We start from the raw sequence: 26,731 nt of genomic DNA, 5'->3' as shown, positions 1-26,731 counted from the left end.
TAGGTTTCTCCCTTCTTCGATTTTTTGATCTCCTAGGACACGGCTGTAAATACCATCAGACCCTACGAGTTCCTGAAACGTTTTCTCTAGAAACCTCACAACTCGGTCGTCCAGGACCTGCGACTCTCTCTCCGGACTGGGCTCTACTCTATGGCAGGAAGAGCTCAGCCTTTCCACCTCTCTAGCCCTCCAGTGGAGCCTCCGTGGTTTCCGGAGGCCTCACCGGAAGCCCTTCTACGGGATGGGTTCAGGAGGCCGGAAGTTGCGCCCTCACTACTCGCCGTTTCAAAATGCTGCTGAGGCCTTACGGCCTGTGACTGACTCCCCCTCCCCCCCCGTGCTCGGCGGGGGAGCGACTCTTGGAGCGGCCTTAAGGTGTGGCTCTTGCGTTTCGGCGGCCGGGTCCCCGGCGGCTGGGGGCAGGAGGTGGAGAGCGGGGAGCGGGCGGTGGCGCGGCCAGTTCGGCTGGCCTCCGAGCTGGGGCAGCGGGCGGGTGGAGCTTGAGGCATGGGTGGCGGCGTTGGGACAGTCGCGCCGGGCGGAAGAAGGGCTGGTGGGGGAAGGGTTATGCGTGAGGCCCCGCGGAAGGTAAAAATGGAGGTGGAGTGACGTGCTTGCTGCCGTTCGGCCATCAGGTTGCAAACCTGGAGTCGAAATGGTCGGTGGACGATGTTTAACTGGACCCAACCCTGGAAACCTGCTGAGGCCCTTTGGAGGAAAGAGGTGGCCAGAGAGGGAGGGGGGAAGAATGACATTGATGTGTTTCAAGATTTGAAGGTAGTAACTTTCAGGGCTGCGCACCATCCGTGTCAGAGGCACATGAGTGCTTCTTTGAAGAGGGCTCATTTCTGGGCCACACCGAGACCCGCCCAAGCAGAACATCCGGAGATGGGGCTCGGGACTGTGTGTTTTAAACGGTACACCTTCCAGCTGATTCTTGTGCACCCCGGATTTTGAAAACCACTCTTTTAAAGCGACACCCGTATAACATGCTGTTGCTTTTTCCCGTCACCAGGAAAGCGCTGTGTTGGTTAGGAAGCCCCTCCACCCCGAACAGGTATCTGTCAAAGGTACTTGGTACTCTGGTGTTAAGTGTTCCTACATCTCAATTTAGGTTTTGTCTCTTCCCTCCTCGTACCTTCCTGACTCGAAAAGATAATTTAATTTAAAAATACTTATTTCACAATATTTTGTTTCACACAGTACTGGTCAGGATCACAAATTTGTGTAGTTTATAAAGAAACAGACGTGCGCCTGAAGTTAAAAAAAGGCACATAATACAGAAGTGTGTAAAGTTTAACTGTTCATTAACTCTAACCGGTTCTCTCCTCAGGCTAGCTACTATTAAGTGCTTGATAACATCCTTCCTTTTTCCTACAGTACTTATATTTTTAAACAACAGTGGGATCATTTTGTATGCATTGTTATGCACCTTAAGTTTTTTAGATAATATCAGGGACAGCTTTCCATCAAGTATACATATACTTTCTTTTAAACACTTGCCTAGTACTGCTTTAGAGGTCTGTACAGCAGTTTCATTAGCCATTTCCCGACTGATGGAGTTGTGGGTTTTTCCTGCCACATTGTTTTGCAAACTGTTGGAGTATACTCTTGCTACACACTTACCTGTGTAGGTGTGTAACAGATTTGGTAAGAACTAAACATCTGAATAGTAAAATAGTTTTCTTTTCTTTTCTTTTCTTTTTTTTTTAAGTTTTTATTACTCTCAAGTATGTAGCTGAAAGAGAATCAGACAGTAGTGTTTAGTAGAGGTCCTTAGGGCTTTAAACAATTACGAATGATTAGTTCTGCTAAATTCTGACAAGAAATTTTAATTTAATTAGTCTTAACACTCACAGTTGTCTTCAAAGGTAGAGATTTGAAGATGAAGTGTAGGAGTCTCTTGGACTGAGTGCAGGGTAAAAACCAGTCTTTCATCGTCACTGACAGATGAATAAACTGCTCTCTGATTTCAGTCCAGTAGAGGACACAAAAAATATAATGTGGTAAGTGGTAATAGAGGGGCTCTGGTGTCATCAGCTTCCCTTGGGGTGTCAGAAAGCCTTGACCAAGGAAGTGACTTTGGACCTAGGTAGAAGAATAAGAATTTTCAGTAGAAAGTAGATCACAGAAGAGGAGAAAGGACAGGTGCCTGATACTGTCTGAAATCCAAAGGCATTGTATTTCAAACTTTTTAAACCATGACCCCCAGTAAAAAATAAGTTTTATATTGTGACCCAGTACGCATAGGAGGGGGGAATGGTTAAGAACTTTGGCTCTGCAGCCAGAGTGCTTGGACCCTAAAACCATGATTTTTGGCAAGTTATCTTCCTCTCTGCCTCAGTTTCCCCTTTGAAAATGAGGACAATAATATATCTACCTAATAGGATCTCTGTAAGGATTGAATGAGTTATTGCAAAAAAATTATTGCTTTAAAGAGTGACTGATACAAAGGTGCTTAACTGTGTTGTGTTGGCTATTTTCAATAACAGAAACAGGTTCCTCAGAACAAAACTTACCTTTGTTATTTTCTTTTCTGTTCTGTTCTATTTCATTAATGGAGGGGAGCAGTTAAGATTCACTGGGGTACAACTTATAGTTTGAAAAACTTGGTACTAAAAACACCTGGCAGGTAAGTGGTAAGAGGATTTGACACATTGAAGAAACTGAGTTCATCATTCGTCATGGTGGGGATTGAGTGGTGGAAGTGGAAACTTGGAGAAGAGTACCAAGCAGGAATGGAGACAGTAAGTTGGAGACCAATCATATAAGCTCATGCACACATGCCCAGTGAGGGGAGTGAGAGTCTGGAAGTGGAAGTGCCTCCTGAGTCAGCTCTACAGGCCCATGTGTGATAGTCCTTCACTCTTCAAATGCACTGAAAAACCAGGGTACTTTGGCCTGCCCTGCCTGGGATATCCCTAGTTCTGCTGTATTGTGGAATGAAGTGGTGGAATTGGCTTCTCTTTTCTTTTTTTTTTTTTTTTTTCTTATTAAAGATTTTATTTGTTTATTTGAGAGAGACAGCCAAGAGGGAAGGGCAGAGGGAGAGGGCGAAGCCGACTCCCCACTGAGCAGGGAGCCAGACCTGGGGCTTGATCCCAGGGTCTTGGGATCATGATGAGCTGAAGGCAGATGCTTGACTGACTGAGCTACCCAGGTGCCCCATGGCTTCTCTGTCAATAAACAAATCTCTCTTGAGAAAGAGTCCTTTGGGTTATTTTATTTATTATTTTTTTAAGTTGAAATACAGTTAACACCCGACGTGACATTGATTTTAGGTGTACATGTAGTGATTTGACAGCCCTATACGTTATACTGTGCTCACCACAAGTGCAGCTACTGTCTGTCACCACACAACGCTAGTATAATACCATCGACAGTATTCCCTGTATTGTACCTTTTATCCTTGTGACTTACTCATTCCAAACCAGAAACTTGTATCTCCCACTCCACTTCACCCATTTTGCCTATCCATCCACCTCCTCCCTTCTGGCAACCGTCAGTTTGTTCCAGGGAGAGTTTTTTTGAAAGCAAAAAGAACTTTCTTCTCTCATTCATTTAAAAGTAGTCAAGTTCTTTTCAGCTTTTTTTAAAGCTTTTTAAAAATATTTATTTGAGAGAGAGCAGAGCTAGAGGACATGGGTGCAGGGGGGAGGAGCAGAGGCACAGGGAGAAGTAGACTCCTCACTGAGCAGGGAGCCAGATGCAGGGCTCAAACCCAGAACGCTGGGATCATGACCTGAGCTGAAGGCAGACGCTTAACGACTGAGCCACCCAGGCGCCCCAATTTTTTCTCAGTTTTTTAATGAGATATTTTAAGGCATATCACAGATGTGTCATTTTACCTTTAAATATGTTAGGATGTATTTCTTATCAGGTCAGGATTTAAAAAAATTACCACAGTGCCTTTTTACTATGGTTAACAGTTTCTTAATATCTACTACCTAGTACATAATTAAAAATTTTATGATTGTTTAGAGATTTCTCTAAACAATTTTTATATTGTTAAGAGAAAAATGGCATTTACAGATGGTTTCTTTGAATCAGGACTTGAATGAACAAGGTCCACACGCTGTATTAAGTGTATGTTTTTTTAAGCCTCAATAATGGTCTCCCCACTTAACCATATTCCACCCCCTCCCCCCATCTGAGATCTTGTAGGATTTCCTGCATTCTGGGTTTGGCTAATTATTTGCTTTTGGTATTATTTATTCCTTTACCCTCCATTTTTCCTACGAGCAGGTAGTTAGCAATTAGATGTAGAAGCTTGGTTAGTTTTTTTTTTTTTTTTGTCAAGAATACTTCATAGGAGGTAGGAGGTTCTGGGTGCTTCCTCTTGCTTCACATCAGGAAGTACATGATGCGAATGACCGCCTTTTAGAGAGTTTTGTCAGTGGTCGAGTGTTCTCAGCCTTCTCCATGTGTTTTGAAGTTCCCCCTCCCCCAGCCTTTCACTTAATGGTTTATCATCTATTAATGATTGTTGAACTGATTATTTAACCTAAGACTAGAAGGTCTGGGATGAGTCAGTCTTGTGCAGACCTCATAGTGCTACAAATTAAGGAACAATGTGTGCAAAGGCCCTGAAGCAGGAAGTAAATGCTCTGAGAAACTAAAAGATCAGTGTGGTGAGGTGCAGGGAGCATGGAGAAGAACATGAAGTGCAAGAGGAAAGACTGGCAAGACTGGGGCTAGATTCTGTGTTTATCTTTAGAGCAGTAGCAAGCTTTAGAGCAGGGCTTGGCACTGTAGGAGTGGGTTTGTTTTTTTATTTTGTTTTTTTAATCCTCCTAGCTATAGTGTGGAATTCGGTTTGAAGGGGGTTAGAGAGACCAGTTCAGAGTCTATTTCAGTGATGCAGGGAATAATACTTCTGGTTTGGGGAAATAGTCATGGAGATGAAAAGAGGTGGATTTGAAAGATTTAGAAGTTAAAATTGGTTAGGTTTGATGATGTGATAATGGGGAGAGAGAGATAAGATGACTCCTCTAACTCTCTGGTTTTATTTGTTTATTCATTGGGACGCCTGGGTGTCTCAGTCGGTTAAGCATCTGCCTTTGGCTCAGGTCATGATCTCAGGGTCCTGGGATCGAGTTCTGCATTGGGCTTGCTCAGTGGGAAGCATGCTTCTCCCTCTGCCTACTGCTTCCCCTGCTTTTGCTCGCGTGCTCTGTGTCTCTCCGACAAATAAAGAAAACTGATTTATTTAGAGCGCACTCATGGGGTTGGGGGTGGATGGGTGGAGGGAGACACCAAGCAGACTCCCTGCCCGGTGTGGAGCCTGACATGGAGCTCGACCTCACAACCCTAAGATCATGACCTGAGCTGAAATTAAGAGTCAGAGGCTTAACCGACTGAGCCACCCAGGTGCCCCCAACTTTCTGGTTTGAGCGACTGAATGTAACTGCTCACTGATAGCATAGTGGGAAAGAATAAGCTTTAGACTCGGGCAAGTTATTTGACTTCTTTTAGGCTCAGTTTCCTCTTTTAAGGAGCAAGTAAAATACCTAACCCTGCTGCATTCAAAAGAGACTACAAGTGGGAAAGGGACAAGATCTTGCTTTGGATTCGGAGCTTGTCAACTGACTTCATTTCTCACATACATCCTTGAACAGTGCCTTTGCTCATGTTTCCCCTCCCATTCTTTTCACTGTTCTCTCATTTTAAAATCCTTCCACTCCTGTCTCCATTCCCTCCCATTCCTCCCCTGCCCTGCAATCAGATGACGTGTCCTTTTAACTTCCATAGCCCTTAAAGCAGTGTTTTTTTTATTTTTATTTTTATTTATTTTTATAGCACAACACTTTCTACCAGGTGTTAAAGCAAAGTAGGAAAACCTTACTGATGTTTAAATTCTTCAGGCCCCCCCAAGTGGTCAGTTCCTGTTCCTACCAAGATGCTGAATTAGCATGACTGCTGGTTCCCTCCCAAAATCATCCCTACAGGAATGGTAATAGGAAAATGGTGTGAGAAACAGATGGGTGATTGGGCTGTTTTGAACCTGTGTGTGTCTGCATGGGGAGGCGGTGTTTGGTCTGGGACAGAAGTCAACCAGGTGTGGCTTTAGGAGGATAAAACCAGGGGGAAGGCAACTGTTGGAATACTGCTCTAGTTTCTCCCCTGCCTCGTTACCTTGGAATTACCTTTTTCTATGCTTGTGACTCAGAGCCCTAGTCCAGCTGTCCTCAAGAGTGAATCAGGGCATTACAGAAGCGTATACTTGTGAGAAGCTGATGAAAAATAGGTGATGACCTTAAACATCACTTCTCTGTCTCTTACCTTCTAAGTCCTTAGTCTCCCCAGATCTTATCATAGTGCTTCTTCTTGGGGAACAAAGGATGAGTTTTTGATCTGGGTAGTGATTGAGTGGGGTGGAGAGTGATTGTGGTTTTCTGGTGCTTGGGGCTTTCTACTTTTGTACTTCTTGTTTTTTTTTTAAGAGTTTATTTTTAAGTAATTTCCACACCTAACCGTGGGGCCTGAATTTATAACCCTGAGGTCAAGAGTCACATGCTCTTCTGGCTGAGCCAGCCAGGCACCCCTACTACTTGTTTTCTACCTAACTCCAGCTTACTGAGCTAATGTGGGCTGGAATCTGGTCTTGCCCCATATTCTTTGCCTGTCAGAGTATCTCCTATCCTCTAGGGAAAAATAACAAAGACTGTTGAAGAGCACAGGTATTTCAAGAGAAGAATAATGTATAAGTTTCTTTGGAACAGAAATAGTAAAACAGATGGACTTAGAGTTTAAAGTTAGACTGATAATTATCCTAAAAGAAACAGGGAACATCTTAAGAACTTGAAATGAGAATAAGCAGGGGCTGAGAGAACCAAGCCGAAATCGTAGGGTTGAAAAATGCAATGGATGCAATAGCAGAATGGATACAATTGAAGAATGAATTAGAACTCCAGATCGAGAAAATCTCCCAGAATAAAAAAATAAAGGATAAAAAGAAAATCTAAAGGAAAAACTGAAAGGTAAGGAAAATAAATGTAGAAGTACTCACATCTAAATAATAGGAATCTTTTTGTTAAATTTCATTTTCTTTTATTTTTTAAAGATTTTATTTTTAAGTAATCTCTACACCCAGTGTGGGGCTCGAACTCACAACACCGAGATTGGAAGTTGCACGCTCCACCAACTGAGCCAGCCAGGCACCCCTAAATAATAGGAGTTTTAAAAGTGAAAAGTAGGGGGCGCCTTACTGGCTCAGTTGGTGGAACATGTGACTCTTGATCTTCTGATCATGAGTTCAAGCCCCACATTGGGCATGGAGCCTGCATTAAAAAAAAAAAAAAAATGTAAAGGAGGACATGCTTGAAGAAATAATGGGAAAAATAATTCTCTTTTAGAATTAAAAGGGTGGGGGTGCCTGGGTGGCTCGGTCGGATAAGCATCTGAGTCTTGATTTCGGCCTAGGTCATGGTCTCAGGCTTGTGCTGGGTGGGGAGTCTTGAGATTCTTTCTCCCTCCCTCTGCCCCTCCCCCCACACTTTTGTGCTTTCTCTAAAATAAATAAATCTTAAAAAAAAAAAAATAAAGAATTAAAAAAAAGAATGTCCTCAGGGGGAAAGTTTCCTTAGAATGCTGAAGATGAGAAATCAGGAAAAACGTGCTTCCAGGAACATTATAGTGAAATTTAAGAGTAACAAAGCAAAAGGAGCCTCAGAGAGAACAGATTACAAGGAACAAACATTAAATTGACATCAGTTTCGACCAGCATCACTAAATGCAGGAAAACAAAAAAGTGTTTGTAGCGTTTTGAAGAGAAACTTAGGATTTTATACCCAACCACATTCAATTAAATAGGAGGGGATGATAAAAATATTCTCAGGTGTATGAAGTCTTGGAAGCCTTGCCATGCAAAGACCCACATTGAGCCCAGTTCTGCCTGAAGTACTAAGATTGAAATCCAGGAAGTGTTACAAGAGATCTATGAAGTAAAGATGATTGTAATTCCTTGATATATTTTTTTAAAGATTTTATTTTATTTGACAGCAGCAAAGCACAAGCAGGGGGAGCAGCTGAGGGAGAGGGAGCAGCAGACTCCCCACTGAGCAGTGGGGCTTGATCCCAGGACCCCGGGATCATGACCCAAGCTGAAGGCAGTTGCTTAATCAACTGAGCCACCCAGGCGCCCTTATTCCTTGATATTTATTGTAAAGGCTAAGGCCAAAAAAAGAAAAAAAAAATATATATATATAAATATAAATAAATATAAATAAATAAATAAATAAATAAATATCCTAGCATTTAAAGTCCAGATGATATCATACTGAACCTCTTACTAGCGGAGAGACGGAGAAAGAATAAGAAAGGTAATAACATCTTAAGCATAGGAAGGATAGAACAAACTAGAATGCTATATCAGGGTGGTGGAAACATCCATATATACTAATTAGAGTGAATGGACTAAATTTACTAAAGATAAAAACTGACAAATTGGATTAAAAAATTCAAAGTCCCAATACATGTTTTTTACAAGGGACACACCAAAAGTTTAAGGGCATGTAAAATAGAAAGTAAAAGATTGGGAAAATACATACCGGAATTAATAAAAGCTGGCATGACCTCACTAATATTAGATTAAATTTAAGCACTTGAGGACCGAATATCTTAATTGGATGGAAAGAATCACTATATAATGACAATCCCTGTATAATGACAGTATAATGACAATAATATTTCAGTTCAGCAAGAAGATATAGCAATTTAAAGCATGTATGCCTCTGATTGGAAGTCCTTAAAATAAATGATGCAAAACTGATAGAACTGCACTGGGATAAATGGGCAAATCCACCATTATAGTGGGAGATTTCATTACATCTCTCAATTATTTATAGGTCAGACTAACAAATTAGTAGATATATAAGATTATAAAAAGCCAACAGGCTCAACATAATAACATAGACTTTTGCAAGCATACATTATAGAATTGATCACCAACTAGACCAGGTGAAAGCCTTAAAAATTTAAAAGAACAGGTTTTACAGAGAGGATATCTCCCAACAGTGCTGTTAAATTAGGAGTTAATCACAAAAATGTAGGTTTAGAAAATACAGTATGCATTGACATCGCTATCAAGCTCAGGGATTTAAAAAATTATGGAAATTGAAAAATACCTACAGCTGAATGATAAAAACTTTATATAGCAAAACCTGTGGGCTAGATTAAAAAATACTGCAGGGATGGCAGGGGGAAGGAATTTGTAACCTTAAATATTCAGATTAGAAGGGGTAAGCTGAATGTCCAACTTAAGAATTTGGGTAGTGATCAACAGAATAAATTTTTTTAAAAGTAGAAGAGGTAGGGCGCCTGGGTAGCGCAGTCGTTAAAGCGTCTGCCTTCAGCTCAGGGCGTGATCCCGGCGTTCCGGGATCGAGTCCCACATCGGGCTCCTCTGCTGGGAGCCTGCTTCTTCCTCTCTCACTCACCTGCTGTGTTCCCTCTCTCGCTGGCTGTCTCTCTGTCACATAAATAAATAAAATCTTTAAAAAAAAAAAAAGTAGAAGAGGTAATAAGAAAAGATGTTGTATCATGAATGGAAAGGAGATGCGTCTGTACACAGATTAAAAGAATATTATCAACTATATGCCAGTAATTTTGAAAACTTAGACAAACGGAAGAAGAAATAAAAAGCTTGAATAATCTAATATTTATTAAATTAAAATAGTGATTAAAAATCTTCCCACAAAACACCAAGTTTTATGTTTCAAAGGTGAATTCTACCAATCTTTCAAGGACCAGAGCATCTCAATTTTGTAGTTTGTTTTCCCCTGGCAGTAGAAAAATAGGGACTATTCAACAATTTATTCTATTAGGCCTGCTAGCCCTGACATCCAAACTAGACAAAAACTTGACCATGGAAAATTGTAGACCCATTTCACTCCCTAATATAGACTTTACAACCTAAACAAGGTAGCAGATCAGAACCAACAGTGTACAAAAAAGGATAATACCCCCAAACCAGGTTTGGTTTATCTCAGGTGTGTAAAGATTTAATTTTAGAAAATCCATAAATGAAATTCAAAAGGCACCACATTAATAGATTAAAAGAAAAAAATCTTTTTTTTTTTAAAGATTTTATTTATTTATTTGACAGAGATAGAGACAGCCAGCGAGAGAGGGAACACAGGCAGGGGGGGTGGGAGAGGAAGAAGCAGGCTCCCAGTGGAGAAGCCCGATGCGGGGCTCGATCCCAGGCCTCTGGGATCACGCCCTGAGCCGAAGGCAGATGCTTAATGACTGAGCCACCCGGGCGCCCCTAAAAGAAAAAATCTTGATCATTTCAATAGATTCAGAAAGAATATTTTATAAAAACTACTTTTCCATGATATATTTTAAATTAATGAGGTTGAAAAGAAACCCTTCTAAACTGATAAAGAGTAACTGTTAAAGAACAACAAACATTACCAAAAAACATACAGGGAAACATTAGGAGCACTTCTTTTAAAATCAGAGACAAAGATGCCCACTATCAGGTGTATTTGACATTGTGTTGATAGTCCTAAGCAGTAAAGTAAGACAGAAGAAATTAGAAGCGTAAGAATTAGAAAGGAGGGGTTAAGATTTCTCCTGACGATATAATCATTTACATAGAAAACAGAAGCATCTACAAACAGAAATAATTACATAACTTAGGTGACTGGATAGAAGACAAATGAAAGTCATTGTATTTCTGTATATAGGCAAAAGCAAAATCATAATGAAAAGGGAGGCATCACAGTAGTAGTAGAATGTCAACTTCAGAGGGGTGCCTGGGTGGCTCAGTCGTTAAGCATCTGCCTTTGGCTCAGGGCCTGATCCCGGGGTCCTGGGATCGAGCCCCCCATCGGGCTCCCTGCTCTGCTGGGAGCCTGCTTCTTCCTCTCCCACTCCCCCTGCTTGTGTTCCCTCTCTCGCTGGCTGTCTCTCTGTCAAATAAATAAAATCTTAAAAAAAAAAAATATCAACTTTAGAAATTATTCTAACACAAACATGTTAAATCTCTAAAGGGAAAATTACAAAATTTTACTAAAAGGAATGAGTCTTTAATAAATAGAGAAATATATGATGTTAGTGATTAGAAAACAGTTTGATCTGTATGTAAAGTGTAATTTCATTCAAAATCCCAACAGGGATTTTTATGGAACTTTGGGTAAAGATGATACTAATATTTATATGGAAGAGATAAGGGGCTGGGAATGCAAACTGGTGCAACCACTGTGGCAGATGGTATGGAGGTTCCTCAAAAAGTTACAAATAAAATTACCCTATGATCCAGTAATTGTATTACTATTTACCCCCAAAATACAAAACACTAACTCAAAGGGATACGTGCATCCCTATGTTCATTGCAGCATTATTTACAATAGCCAAATTATGGAAGCAGCCCAAGTGTCTATCAATAGATAAATGGATAAAGAAGATTGGTATATATGCGCAATATATTGGAGTATTCTGCTATAAAAGAGAAGTCATTTGTATTTGCCATTTGCAACAACATGGTTGGAGCTAGAGAGTATAATGCTAAGAGAAATAAGTCAGAGGAAAGCCAAATATGATTTCACACATGTGGTATTTAAGAAACAATACAAAGAGCAAAGGAAAAAAAGAAGAGACAAAGTAAGAAAACAGACTCATAGAGAACAAACTGATGGTTACCAGAGGAGAGGGAAAGTGGGTGGGGGTTGGGTGAAATAGGTGATGGGGATTAAAGGGTACCCTTATCATCATGAGCACTGAGTAATGTGTAGAATTGTTGAGTCATTATATTGCACACCTGAAACTAATAGAACACTATGTTAACTATATTGGAATTGGAATTAAAATTGAAAACTTAGGGGGTTAAGAATAGCTGGTCACTTCTAAAAAAGAACAGGGAAGAGAAGACTTGCTTTTGGATAGCAAGATTCATTATAAGATAGGAATTAAGACAGTATTAAGTTGAATGAACATAGATTGAACAGTGGGAATGTGAAAGCTGGGGGAGATTGATTAGTGGAATAGAACAGAACTCATGAATACCCATGTATTTAAGGAAAATTTGGTATACAAAATAGGTGGCTGGCAGTCAGGAAAGAAATGCATGTTCAATAAACTGAGCTGGAAAAAATGGCTATCTATAGAGAAGAAGAGTAAAATTGATCTCTAAAAAGAAAAAAGTAAACTCCAGATGGTTTAAGAATTTAAATGTCATTAAAAAAATGTCATCCTTTCACCACACACACTCACAAATTTTAGTAGAAAGTATAGGTGAATATGAGACCTTGGGGAATAAAAGATTGCTTAAATCAGAGAGGTCATTGACTAAAAAAGAAGATTCGACTAACATAACAAAATAAAAATTATTATAAAAAAGATTGATAAATATAAGTTTGATTTTATTATAATTAAGTTTTTGTAAAAGCACCTTCTAGTAAATGGAGACGATGTTACAAGTTAGGAGAAGATATTTGCAGGACACCCAATTGACATAGAGCTAATGTTAAAAATATATAAAGAACTGTTATAAATTAATAAGTATGACAAAATCAATTAGAAAAATGTCCAGAAGACATGAACTGATATTTCATAGAAGAGGAAACACAAGGCTGCTAAGCATATGAAGAGATTTATCATCATTATCATTAGTGAACAGAAAAAATCAAGCCCATACCTGTTTGGCAAAAATTAAAAAGTTTTATGACATCAAATAATGGAAAGGAGGTGGATTCACAGGATATTTTAACACATTCTTGATGGGATTGTGGATTGTTGCAAATACTTTGAAAACAGTTCGGTATCGGTTCCTAAAGTTGAGTAGTCATATATGCTATGATCCAGCAATTTCTCTTATAGATATGCCCAAGAGACACTTTTTTTGCACATGTACAAGAATATTAGTAGCACTATTCATAATAGTGAAAACCTAGAGACGACCCAGATGTTCATCACACACTGGAATATTATACAGTAGTCAAAATAAATGAAAAGTATGCTATGACATGGATGAATCTTGAAAACATTATGCTAAGGGAAATAAGCTAGACACAAAAGGACAAATACTGTGATTTCACTTACATGAGGTGTCTAGTATAGACATATTCATAGAGACAGAAAGTAGGATTGTGATTACCAAGGCCTGGGGAAAGGAGGTCATTGGAGAGTTTATTGTTCAATGGGTGCAGAGTTTCAGTTTGGGTGATTAAAAAGTTCTGGAGATGGATAGTGGTGATGGTGTGTAGTATTGTGAATGTACTTAATGTTATTGAATTGTACACTTAAAAATGGTAAGTTTTATGTTCTATTTAGTTTACAATAAAAATTAGAAAAAAAACTAAGCACTCTTAATTACAGGAAACAGGATTGCTGGAGGGGAGGGGAGTCGGGGTGGGGTAACTGGGTGATGGACATTAAAGAGGGCACGTGATGTAATGAGCACTGGCTATAAGACTGATGAATCACTGATCTCTGTCTCTGAAACATACATGTTAAAAAATAAAAATAAAGTGAGACGACAGTAGGAATTAATGTTAGTGAATTACTATACCTGCTTTTTTTAAGTTAAAAGCAACTAAACTAAAAATATTGACTCTTTAGCTTTCCATTTTGATGCCGTAAAATGCATAAAAAGGAAGGGAAGAAAATCAAAACAGTTGATAAGGATAATTGTTGGGGAGAAGCAGGGGAATGGGGTAGGGAGGGGATATTATAGTTAAATATAGGTTATTGTCAAGAGTACTGCTTTATGGATGCTTATTGCATCAGGAAGAATCAAGGAAAAGTGGGCCATGTGTGGATAAAAAATGAGTATGTTGAAGGAAAGGATTATGATTAATTCTGTACATTGAGGTCTAACAGGCAGAAAAATACTACTAAGTGTGGACTTCAGAACTCTTGAGTTTGAAATCTTGACTCTAGCAGTGCACTGAATTGTATTATCTTGGGCAAGTAACATCTGTACGCTTCTCTTGCCTTAGATGTAAAACAATAATAATAATAATTACACTATACTAACCTACACCATAGGGTTATTTAAATATTAAATGGGTTTATATGTGTGCCTGGTACAGAGTAAGCTGTTCATAAGCCTTGCCATTTGTTTTGACTATCTAGTGCTATGTAATAAACCACCCAACAACTGAGTTAAAACAACAGCCATTTTATTTATTTCTTACGATTCCATGGGCTGAGTTGGATGGTTCTTGTCTGTCATGCAGCTGTGGTCAGGTGACAGCTGTAGTTGGGATGTCCTGTAGTATGTGGTGCTTTGGAGGGAATGGCTGGAAGGCTGGGCTCAACAGGACAACTCATCCTCTCCACATGGCCCTTTTATGTGGTCTCCAGTAGAGTAGTCAGATTTTAGTGGTCTCCAAAAGCACAAAAAATGAAGCTGCCAGGCTTGGAATTGGCACTTAACACTTTCGCTGTATTCTGTTGATAAATGTCACAGAGCTGCTTGGGACGTGCTGTTCATTGGGACCATTTTGGAAACCATCCACACTGTTTATTTTATTTTTTAAGATTTTATTTTTAGGTAAGCGTAGACCCAATGTGGGGCTTGAACTTAAAATCCTGAGATCAAAAGTCGTGTCCTCCACCAACTAAGCCAGGCAGGCACCCCCATCCACCCTGTTACTGGTATTTGTATCCATCATGTTGCTCTACAGTGTATGTAATTGTCAGTTTAGGCACCAGGAATTTAGTCACGAATGAATAAATACAAGTCCCTGCCCACTTGTTGCTTATGTTTTACATGACAAATAATTAAAATGCATAGTATGTTGATTGGTAACAAGGCCAGTAAAGAAAAATAAGGCAAGGAAGGAGATAGGGAATACTGGGGGTTGGGAGTTGCAGTTTTAAAAATGGGTAGTCATGGGAGGCCTCCTGGGTAAACTGACATTTGAGCAGACAAAAGGAGGAAGTTAGGAGCTGGAGAGGCAAGGGTGGGAGCAAGAAAACCTTAGAAGGGTAGTGTAGTTGAGAGGTAGGTGGTTTGGATTAGTGCAGTAATAATGGAAGTGGTGAGAAATGGTTAGAGTTTGGGTATGTTTTGAAGATACAGCTTTAAGAGTTTGTTTATGAACTGAGTGTGGGATGTGAAAGAAAAAGGAATCAAGGATGTCTTCAAGGTCATTGACCTGAGCAACTGGAAGGATGGAGTTGCTGATAGCTGAGATGGGGAAGACTGCAGGACTGGCAGGTTTGGGGAAATCAGGTTTGAAATGCTAATTAAAAGCTAGCTGCTTTAAAATTGTAAATTATGCTTGTAGCTGTTTGACTACCCATTTTGTAGCGAGGGAAGCAGATGGGGGAGGGAGGAATTTGTATTTTGTTACAGTTAGTATTCTCACAAGATTAAGGAATCTTGTTACTTTTAGCCAGACTTGTTTGTCAGTTTTTCCAGGCCTCTTTCACCCTTTCCCTGATGTGGCTTGTCATAAATTTCACTGATCATTTATCACCTTTTTACTAGAAAAAGGCCTGATGGTAAACTTCAAGTTTATTTAAAATCTTATTTTCCCTCTTATAGCTTTTTTTTTGGAAGATGGTAGAAGGTGAAAATTTTTAACTAAACCTTACTTTCTATTTCATTTCATGCTGTATCTGCTTGACGATAAATGTCCACCTTGGCTTAACCCATTTTGTAGGTATTTAGCTGCTGTACTCTTTGGGTTTGGCAGGTATTAAAAGCTGCTTTGGGGCGCCTGGGTGGCTCAGTCGTTAAGCGTCTGCCTTCGGCTCAGGGGGTGATCCCAGAGTCCTGGGATCGAGTCCCACATCAGGCTCCTCTTTTGGGAGCCTGCTTCTTCCTCTCCCACTCCCCCTGCTTGTGTTCCCTCTCTCGCTGGCTGTCTCTCTCTCTGGCAAATAAAGAAAAAAAGTCTTTAAAAGTAAATAAATAAAAGCTGCTTTAACTGTTAGAGAGTAATTTGACTCTCACTTTCCTGCGGTTCCTTGCCAAGACACGTTTCAACATGTTGCAGAGGTTTTTCTTGATGTGCTCTTGGAATCTTAAATCTATTACTAAATCTTGGTAATTCCCCCAGCTCTACATCTGTTGTCTTCCAGGGGGTGCTCTTGAGCACTGTTCAAGAGAGGAGGAGTTACTGAAACCCTGATATCCATTGGGGAGGTAATAATTGTAAATTTGACTTTTAGCTAAAACAGTTTACTCACTCGTCACTGTGGAGGTTGGAGCATGCCTGAACCTGTTTCTGTTTCAGGCTTCACCTGAGGGAAGGCGTAGATGGCTCTGACTCTTGATTAAGTGCTTCAGTTTTTTGTAGGATCTGATTAGGGATCAGAAGACTATCAAGAACCTCATATGGATATATTGCATTTGTGTAGGGCGCTCTGATACGTGTCTTTTTTTTTTTTTTTTAACTTCTGCTGGCTGCTATTTTGTAAATCTTAAAGTGAGAATTTTCTGCTTTAGAAGAGATTTCATAATTTTTTTTCCTTTTAGATTTATCAGCAGACGGTAATTTCTTCACTGCCAAAATGACATCATTTTCCACTTCTGCCCAGTGTTCAACTTCTGACAGTGCTTGCAGAATCTCTCCAGAACAAACCAATCAGGTAAAGAATTTTTAGGCATTCCTAGTTTTCTGTAAGCTTTTAAAAAATTGAGTTGGAGCATGTAGGTGACTTCACTGATAGGATTTTATGTAGAGCAGAAAGGATTATTTTTTAAATGTCATCTTAGGGAAACTAGTAAATGGTGTCAGTGCTAAAAATTTGAATTGATTATTGATTAAATAAAGATGGGGAGCTTACAGATTGCTTAAAATATGGTACATTTTGAAAACTTGTGTTTTAGGGTATGGGTGGCTAGTGGAGAATTTGGGGTCAAGTTATATGTTTGTTTTCCATCTCACTTCATTTTAACAAGCTTGTTTACTTTAAAAATTAATTTTAAATTGTAAATATAGCAAATGTATTCTTATAAAAAATTCAATTTTATAATGTGTTTATCTATAAAGTTTTTATCTATAGGGACTCCTTCACCATCTTTTCCCTTCTTCCCCCAAAGTCCCTTACCCCTAAGACAACACTATTATTAATTTGGTGTGTCTCGTTCCATATCTTTTCCTCACATATAAAAACATTGTACAATGTCTAGTATTATGTACCTTAGTATATGATAAAGTTGGAATTTGGATTTGATGGGGGAAACTGTGGCTTATATAATAGATGGTTTTGATGTAATTTTTCATCTCTGGAAGGAAACAAATGAAGACCTCAAACTTTGTACAAAAACAAATCCCAGATAGATGAAGATTTAAATGTAAAAAGTGAAATAATATTAGAAGAAAAATTAAGAAATGCTTGGGAAACTTTAGGATGAGGGGGGCCTTAAGACAAAACCAAAGCGGCTATAAGAGGAAGAGAGAGAGAGAAATTTGACCATAAACATTTTAAATATAAAATTGTGTGGCTAAAGACAGACTCTACAGTCAGAGGCAAGAGATGTCAAAGTCACTATCCCTTGTGTATTTATACCACATCTGGTTTATCTGCTCACCTGTCGGTGCTATTTGGGTTGTTTCCATCTTTTGGCTCTTGTGAATAATGCTCCTGTGAACACTGGTGTACAAATACTTGTTTGAGTTCTACTTTCAGTTCTTTTGGGTATATATACCTAGGAGTGGAACTGCTGGGTCATATGGTAATTCTGCATTTAACTTTTTGAGGAACTGCCAAACTGTTTTTCACAGCAGCTGAACCATTTTATCTTCCCACCAGCAGTGCACAAGGGTTCCAGTTTCTCCACACCCTTGCCAATATTTATTTTTGCTTTCTTTTTTCTTTTTATTATGGCCATCCTAGTAGGTGTGAATGTGCTGTCTTATGAAAATGTGATTTTTCAGGAAGGAAGCAAGTAGTAGTCTGATTATCTGCTATTATTGTATGTATTGGAAGATTGTGTGTTGTTAGATGGTAAGTGTCTATGAGGGTTTGTTTAAAAAAATATATTTAAGGAGGTTTTCTTGTTCCGTAGGGTTTCAGAAACCAATCTAGTTGGAATGTAAATAGCAGGTTTATTTTATGTTTTTATCAGGTACGACCAAAACAGCCACTTTTGAAGATTTTGCAGGCAGCAGGTGCACAAGGTGAAATGTTCACTGTTAAAGAGGTAAGCCATCAAAGAGAATTCTTGGTTATAAGAACAGCTGAGAAGTAGAAGCTGATGAATAATATATAGTTCTGAAATCAGGTCCAAGAAAGGAAATTCTACTCCTGAGGTACTAGAGAGGCAGCGTTTGCTTGTTTTAAAGACCATCCAGCTAAATTGAACTTCATATATCCTTTACATTTCCTTTTGAAGTATGTTGTCAGCCAAACATAAAATTTAACTGTGAATTCATTGATCTCAGAGTTAAAATGCAAAGCGTGTACAAGATTAAAAAATGACACTGTCTATGATTTATAGGATGTACTGGCAAGCAGGAATTAAATGCAGTAGTTTTTCGTTATAAATGTGTCAGATACTCTTCTGAGCACTTATTTTAAACACTTATGCATTTAAATAACTTATTTAGCATCTAAAGGTTTTTTGTTTTGTTTTTTAACAGAAACAAATTGAATTCCTTAAATGGAGAAGACTCTATATTAAAATGTTAATCTCTCTGAACTGCTTGGATTTAGTAGGATAAAATCTAACCTTTTCTAATTGGAAGAAACAAGCGTTTTTTTTTTTTTTAACTTTCTGCAAAACTTAAGAAACATTGTACTCCTGAGCCATTATATCTCTCAAGGAAACAAATTGGAAGCATTTTAGATTTTCTAGAATATTCATAGTTCCTTTATCATTTTAAATGAAGTGCATCATTTTGGACTATATTTCTAGAATTCTGAAACTATTATTGAATTATGGATTTTTATTTTATTTTATTTTTAAAGATTTTATTTACTTGTCAGAGAGAGAACAAGCAGAGGGAGCAGCAGGCAGAGGGAGAAGCAGGCTCCCCACTGAACAAGGAGCCCCAAGTAGGACTTATTCCTAGGACCCTGGGATCATGACCTGAGTCAAAAGCAGACACCCAACCCGTTGAGCCACCCAGGCATCCTGAAGTATGGATTTAAAAAAAAAAAATTTATTTGTGGGGCACCTGGGTGGCTCCGTTGGTTAAGTGTCTGCCTTCGGCTCAGGTCATGATCCCAGGGTCCTGGGATCGAGCCCCGCATCGGGTTCCCTGCTCAGCGGGGAGCCTGCTTCTCCCTCTCCTTCTGCCTGCTGCTCCCCCTGCTGTGCTCTCTCTGTCAAGTAAATAAATAAAATCTTAAAAGAAAATTAATTAAAAAATTAAAAAAATTTATTTGGGAGAGAGAGCGCACTGGCATATGCATGGGGGGAGGGTCAGAGGAAGAGAATTTTCAAGCAGCCTCCGTGCTGAGTGTGGGACCCGTTGTGGGGCTCCATGATCTCATGACCTGAGACAAAACCAAGAGTTGGTGCTTAACCGACTGAGCCACCCAGGTGCCCTGAAGTATGGAATTTTATATCAGTAAGGTTGTTACAATGAGTTATGCTATCTCCTTCAGTCACATGGTAGAGTTTTCCTGGGTTAAGAAGAAATTAACTACATATTGGTCAGAGAGAATGTTTTACGGGGGGAAAAATTGGACAGAGTTTGTTTACATGAGGCTATTATGAATTTTGACCCTCTCTGGTGCATAAAGAAGAATTTCCTAATTTTTTATTTTTTAAATCTTGGTTCTTAATACATGCATTGAGGCAGTACGGTATAATAGGAATAGTAATTATGTACACATTATTAATTTTTAATTTTTTTAGATTATTGCATTTATTTTTATTTTATTATTTTTTTAAGATTTTATTTTTAAATAATCTGTACACGCAATGTGGGGCTCAAACTCACAAACCCGAGATCAAGGGTTGCATGCTGGGCACCTGAGTGGCTCAGTCGGTTAAGCAATTGCCTTCAGCTCAGTCATGATCCTGGAATCCCAGGATCGAGTCCCACATTGGGCTCCCTACTCAGCAGGGAGTCTGTGTCTCTCGCTGACCCTCCCCCCTCTCATGCTCTCTCTCTCTCTCTCAAAGAAATAAATAAAATCTTAAAAAAAAAAGGGGGGGGTTTGCATGCTTTACTGATTGAGCCAGCCAGGTTCTCCTAGTTTAATGTGTTATTTATTTGTTCATTTATTTAGGTTGATTTATTTATTAGAGTGTGCAGGCGAACATGCAGGTAGGTGGGAGGCGGCAAAGGGGAAAGGAGAGAGTGTTAAGCAGACTCTGTGCTGAGCACGGAGTCCAGTGTGGGGCTCGTTCTCACAACCCTGAGATCACAACCTGAGCCGAAATGCTTAACTGACTGCCACCCAGGCGCCCTGTTTAATGCGTTTTAATAGGAGACTTTCAGGAACAGCGTAGAAGACAGACAACATTAAATACATGGACTTGCATGTAGGACAACTTAGAGTAGTGACCGGATGGATCTACCGTGTGAAAAAAATGCTACCAACACCATGCAGTTACTGTCAGTAAGAAATTTACTTGTTTAAAAAAAAATCCAGGGGCACCTGAGTGGCTCAGTGGGTTAAGGGTCTGCCTTCGGCTCAGGTCATGATCTCAGGGTCCTGGGATCGAGCTCTGTGTCAGGCTCTGTGCTCAGAGAGGAGTCTGCTTCTCTGTCTCCCTCTGCCACTCTCCCTCTCATGCTTGCTCTCTCACGTGAGCTCTCTCTCTCTCAAGTAAATGAATAAAATGAAAAAAATTTTTAAGCTCCAAGTTGTCCAGAAAAATATAGGAGGTTTATTTATAATTGTTATGAAGTTGAGCTGCTGAGGCTTGTTCACTGAAACGTTTTGCCTTGCATTCACGAATGCCTTCGGTCCCCACATTTATATTAAGAAATTCATACATGAATGAAAATGGAAAAACTACCAATCCCTGATTTCTTTTCCCTATTTTTCCGCTTGTAATCATTTTCTTAGGTACTTTTTGACCCCATGGGAAAAAAATACCTAACATTCAGAACTACCAGCAGGAAGACAAAAAAAATTTTTTTTTAAAAGAATGAAATGTTTTCCATCATAGTGGATTCTTAAGCACATTCTCCGTGTGTGGCGTGCTAGCTGGATAGGTGTCTTCTGGCATAATTTTTACATGTTTGGTGTGGATAGCACACAGGTTGGTGTCTTTAAGAAGGCCCACCAGCTAGGCCTCACTTGCCTCCTGCAGAGCACCAGTAGCTGCAGTGAAGCACAGATCTCTCTCGAAGTCCTGAGCAATTTTTTGCACCAGATGCTGGAAAGGAAGTTTGCGAATCAGAAGTTCAGTGTACTTCTGATAACGTCTAGTTTCACAGAGTGCAGCAGTACTGGGGCTGTAACGATGAGGTTTCTTCACCCCTCCAGAAGAGGGCACACTCTTAGAAGTGGCTTTTTGTAGTCAGTCACTTCCTCAGAGCTTTACCACTGGTTGATTTGTGAGTGGTGTGCTTTGTATAAGCCATAGAATAGAGACCTTACTTACTCCCCCTTCTTCAGCAGGAGCTCGGGGAGCTAGAGATGGTGATGGTGCGGCAGTGGCTGCAAACGCTGTATTGTCTTAGAAGATCTTACTTTGTATACTTAAGAGTGAATTTATTTCTTCTGGAAGTTGGACAGATATAAAATTTCCTCCTTTTTCTTCCAGTGGATGCTCTTTCCCATCTAATTTTCCCCTACCCAGCTGGGGTGAAATGTTGCTTGGTATAGAGGGGAGCTTAGGAGCATTATTGTACCAATATAATGGGAACAGTGTTGGAAAAAATATTCTGTGCAGATATCTAACAATTCCTGAGAAGTCGCTGCCTAAAGATAAAGATAGCTGCTTTGGTCTGCTTAGAATCTGTTACAACAAAGTTCTTACTGTCATTAAGTGAACTTAATTATTAAGCAGTTTAAAAAAATCTGCATAGAGAAAACATTAGGAAAAAATAGATAATTTAAAACTTTTGAATCATGAACTTGTCTGAGTTCCTTCCGTTTTTGTGAACTCTGAAAAAAGCAAGATAGACTAAATTTTTGATAGACACCAGATTCTGTGTTTTATGCACTTACAGTGCTGATGGCTTCTTACTTTTGGCTAATGTCAAAAAAGAATTAAATGAACGTGCATCAAAAGCGTCTTGTAGTTATGTGTCCCTGGACTTGGAAAATATTTTTATGACCCAGACACATTTTAAGTTTATTACTTCTAGTCATAGAACAGACCTCTTTATTTGGACTGGTGAAAAAATTTTTAAGGGGATACTAGGTAAATTCAACACTTTCTCTCATTGTCAGACCACTACATTTCTATTAAAAAAAAGTCTCTCGATAGCCAGCATGATAGTAAGTGGATGAACCTAGTCGTTGGGGGCAACCATCTTGTTGTAGGACTCCTTACACAAGCACTGACAGTCATCCTCATGTATGTTTTCTCTTTTTCTAATAAATGAACTTACCGGGTCTTCTCATAATTAATTTGTGTTCTTTGGAGCCACTGGACAGCGCTCGTCATACCTTTATTGTCCCGCAGGTCATGCACTATCTAGGCCAGTACATAATGGTGAAGCAGCTTTACGATCAGCAGGAGCAGCATATGGTGTATTGCGGTGGAGATCTTTTGGGAGAACTGCTAGGTCGTCAGAGCTTCTCCGTGAAAGATCCAAGGTAAGAAGAGTGAGGGTTCGTTTATCTTTTTGGGTGCTTATATCTAACCACTCAGTCTCCATAGGATATTAATGGTTATTTATTCCTTTAGTCAATCAATATTGAAAGGCCTGCCCATGTCAGGGAGCCTGTGAGGCCCTGAGAACATGTTACTGAGCAACAGTCTCAGATTCTGTGGAGCTTAAGAGCAGCAGGACAGTAGATGCTCTTAATCAGGTTATCACACCAGCACATGGTAAAATTACACTGTGGGTGTGACAGACAGGAGGTGCATGATGCTGTGTTGGGGGTGGGATTTAGGGTCTTAGGGGTTAAGGTATGGTTCCTTGAGGAAGTGATAATTTGAGCTGAGAGCTGCAGGGTAAGTGAGGGGAGAGAGGTGCTCCGGGAGAGGGTTGGCGAGCTCCTGGCAGATTGAACATCATGTGCAAAGGCCTGGGGAGGAGGAGCTTGGTGGGGCTAGGTTAGAATTTTGTGAAGCACCTGTTACAGAGAGGAAGAGTGAGCTGATGAGAGAAATGTGCCTTGCTGGGCAGTTTGGGGTTGATGAGGGGCTTCATAAGAATCACAGTAGAGGGCTCCTGGATGGCTCAGTCAGTTGGGCATCTACCTTCAGCTCAGGTCATGATCTCAGAGTCTTGGGATTGAGCCCCGCATCAGGCTCACTGCTCTTTAGGGAGTCTGCTTCTCTCTCTGCCCCTCACCCCACTCATTCTCTCTCTATTAAAGAAAAAAAAAAGAATCACAGTAGAGCTTCTCTGATCTGTTGTGTGACTTTCTCCATCTGCGTGGGGTGTATATGGTTGTTTTAGAGTCAAACTATTTAGTAATTGAGAAGCCAGTGTTTTCTTTCTATAGTTTTGTGAGGACTCTTTTTCTGAGCTCATTTGTGTTACTTTGGTAAGACTCCCTTCCACTCCTTCCCCAATTAAAATTGTAAAACTTAATTCCTAGTGGGAAGGAATGGTCTCCAAAGGAAAGCTTGTGTTACTGTTAGCTAATTAAATAATATGTAAATTAATTAGTTTCTTAATGAGGGCAAAGTAACACAAGCACTTGGACATGAATATCTTGACATTTAAATAATTACAAACAAATCTATTCTGGGGAAAACATTCTGCTTCTCCATGTGTTATAGAGAAAGTTGGAAGATCACGTATCAGGTAAACATGTAACATTTTAATGGAAAACCGTGGCGTTATTAATTTTTTTTTTTTTTTTTTGTCTCTGATAGCCCTCTTTATGATATGCTAAGAAAGAATCTTGTCTCGTTAGCCTCTGCTGCTACAGGTACGTCACATCCTATTTCTTCAGTTTGTATCACAGCTTTGAGCTCAAGGGGGCAAATGATGGGAAAACAAGGAGGATCAAGATGGAAATGAAATGCTGTGTTGCCATGACTGGGAGGGATACCTGTCATACAGAATGTTACTAGGATGTTAACTTTTCATTGTGAAAAATTTCAAATGTACAGAAAATATATTAGTATAATGCCCATCTCTTAGGCTTAGTAATTTTTAACATTTTGCCACATTTGCTTCATCTGGACATATTTTTTTTTCTTAATTTTATTTATTTTTTTCATTTGGACATACTTTTAAAATCTCTAACAGATAAGGACCTTTTTCCTTTGAACATAACTATAGTGTCATTCTTACACCCAATAAAATTAATAATAATAAAATAAATAATAACTCTGTAATCCTACCAATAGCCAGTGTATGTATAGTTTACTCCCAGTTATCCCAGAAATGTCTTTTACATTTGGCTTGTTGAAATCAAGATCCAGACAAAGTCCACACGTTGCATTTGGTTGATATGCCTCTAAGTATCTTTATAAAACAATCCTCCTTTTATTTTTATGTCATTTATTTGTTGAAGAAATGGATTATTTTGTCCTATAGAAATTCCCACATTCTGGAGGTTGCAAGTGGTATCCTTGTGATGTTGTTTAACGTATTTGTCCATTTCTTCTATTTTCGGTAAACTAGTAATGCTTGCATAGTTTCAAGTTTGAATTTTTGCTGAGAAGGTGTCGTAGGTGGTGCTTTGTACATCTGTTGCGTCACATCTGAGTCATGTAAGGTCCCTTGTCCCTTTCAGTGATGTTGATTCCGTGGGCTCACGTGGTGTTACTCTGATCCATCTGTTATCAGGGTCCCCCGAGAACCTTTCACCTAATGGTTTTAGCTTTCTGTTACATGAATGCCAATTTGTCTAACACCCTTTGCTTGATTGCGTGTCTTTTAAATACTGCCCTTGGAGTTTAATTTATTAGGTATGTGGAGGAAGTGGGCTGCTTTGGGGTCTGGAGTCTGGCGTGTTAGAGATCAGTGAATCAACTGGATACAACTGAAATGTAACCCTCTTTTTTACTCTTTTCCAAATAATGAAACTTTTTTTTTCTTCATTCCTCTGTGAAGCCCTTTTGTGAGCTTCAAATTAGATTTTCGGTTTCCGTATCCTTTAAAGAAGTGTGTAATCCTTTTAGATTGGTTATCTTTCAAGAGTTTAGTGAAACAAATAATTGAAAAGAATCCATTCCTAATAAAGACTTAGGATTTTAACGTGAGAGCAGAGAGACTGTGCTTTCGTATTGAAATGTGATTTTGAACTTAGGTTGAATTTTGGAGCCTGTTGGCTTCATTGAGCCATTTGCCCACTTTGCCCACTTCACCCACTTCACCCAACTGTAAATTTCTGTTGAGGGGGAAGGTCTTGCAAATAATATGGCGCTTTATTGAAATTCAGTCACTGGTGAAATTGTAGGACTTTCCTGGGATACTCACCGCAGGCTTGAAATACACAGAGGATTTTATATTTGCTGATCTACTCTTTGAGTAGAATTTGTCTTCTGATTGATCTGTTCTCTGGATAACTTGAATGGGTGTAGTTCTCACTTTTCTTCTCTCTCTCTCTCTCTCTCTCTCTCTCTCTCTCTTGCACTTGCAGCATTTAACATGCCATCTATTAAAATGAACATTTTGATAACATTTCAGTTGATTCTCACAACAACCCCGTGAGGAAGGTCTGGAGATGATGAAATGGAGGGTTGTTTTGTTTTGTTTTGTTTTGTTTGTGTTTTTGTTTTTTGCTTTTTTAATAGAATGAGTGATTTGTCCAAGATTAGTTGCCACTGATAATTGGTAGACCAGATATTTCTGACTGACCGTTTGTGCCACACATTGATGTCATAACAGAATTTGCCCCAATTAATTTTTCTTAACACAGTTTTCTCTCTGAACATTAAATCCTTAAAACATTTTGTCCTTAAACTTGTCACTTTGAAATAATTTTAGTTACAGGAAAGTAGTAAAAGTATGAATAAAGAGTTCTAAATATTCTTTACCCAGATTCCCCAAATGGTCACATCTTATGTAACCGTAGTACAATGTTCAAAACCAGAGTAGTGCCCCAAAGTAATTTTGATTGTCTGCTCTTGACTTGCACTTGCATTGGTGCTTGTGGTTGGTTATCTCTGTTGATCTGAGTAAATTGGGTTGCATGTGTTTTATTTGAAAGGACAAATGAGAAAAATGTTTTCTATATCATCTATTGCACACCTTTGCAAGTGAGTTAAACCTTTTACTTTGATGGTTGAGAAAATGTCATTGTTAAAGTAAAGATGGTTCTTTATGAATCATTTGTCCAAATCTTCACATGGATATCAACAAAATGAAATATATATGACAAGCTTTATTTTAAAGTTCCTTTGTACATTGTAGTTTTCCCAGATAATTTCTTTTTGCTTCTAAGCGTTTTATTTTTTTTAAAGATCTTACTTATTTGAGCGTGAGAAAGAGAGAGAGAGAGAGAGAGAGAGAGTGCACGGGTAGGGGGAAGGACAGGAGGAGAGGGAGAAGCAGACTCTCTGCTGAGCAGGGAGGCTGACGTGGGGCTCAATCCCAGGACCTTGAGATTATGACTGAGCCACCCAGGCACCCCTGCTTCTAAATGTTTTAACCTAAGGAAGATAGTAAGGCATTAGAACTATAAATGATAAAATGCTCAAGTTGCTTTATTAAAGAAATGCTTTATCTGCATTGTCTTGTTAGTTGATCTTTGAAGACCACTGCGGTCAGAAAATGCTGTCTCT

The 26,731-nt window shown here is 39.3% G+C and overlaps 1 protein-coding gene and 1 pseudogene across 3 annotated transcripts in view; one reads left to right on the top strand and one right to left on the bottom strand.

The window, feature by feature from the left end:
• The first annotated feature begins 226 nt into the window (after window positions 1-226).
• Window positions 227-26,731, top strand: part of MDM4 (MDM4 regulator of p53) — a 43,599-nt gene continuing 17,094 nt past the window's right edge. The window contains exons 1-6 of one of the 3 annotated variants that reach the window (XM_045787552.2): window positions 461-917; window positions 1,016-1,057; window positions 16,436-16,548; window positions 18,032-18,106; window positions 22,502-22,635; window positions 23,870-23,925. In XM_045787552.2, the coding sequence (XP_045643508.1) occupies window positions 16,471-16,548; window positions 18,032-18,106; window positions 22,502-22,635; window positions 23,870-23,925 (343 nt within the window). In that variant the 5' untranslated portion in view covers window positions 461-917; window positions 1,016-1,057; window positions 16,436-16,470. Of the gene's footprint in view, window positions 376-460; window positions 1,058-16,435; window positions 16,549-18,031; window positions 18,107-22,501; window positions 22,636-23,869; window positions 23,926-26,731 lie in introns of those variants that run through there. The other 2 variants (XM_045787551.2, XM_087856768.1) reach the window with 2 other exon arrangements.
• Window positions 21,029-21,452, bottom strand: LOC148110642 (histone H3.3C-like; annotated as a pseudogene).

This window comes from Ursus americanus, chromosome 2 (genome assembly GCF_024610735.1).
Source record: "Ursus americanus isolate L20-20 chromosome 2, mUrsAme1.1.p, whole genome shotgun sequence".
In the NCBI taxonomy this organism is placed as follows: Eukaryota; Metazoa; Chordata; class Mammalia; order Carnivora; family Ursidae; genus Ursus; species Ursus americanus.
Note: the sequence above shows the minus strand (reverse complement) of the source record. Positions and strands in the feature narration are given on the sequence as shown.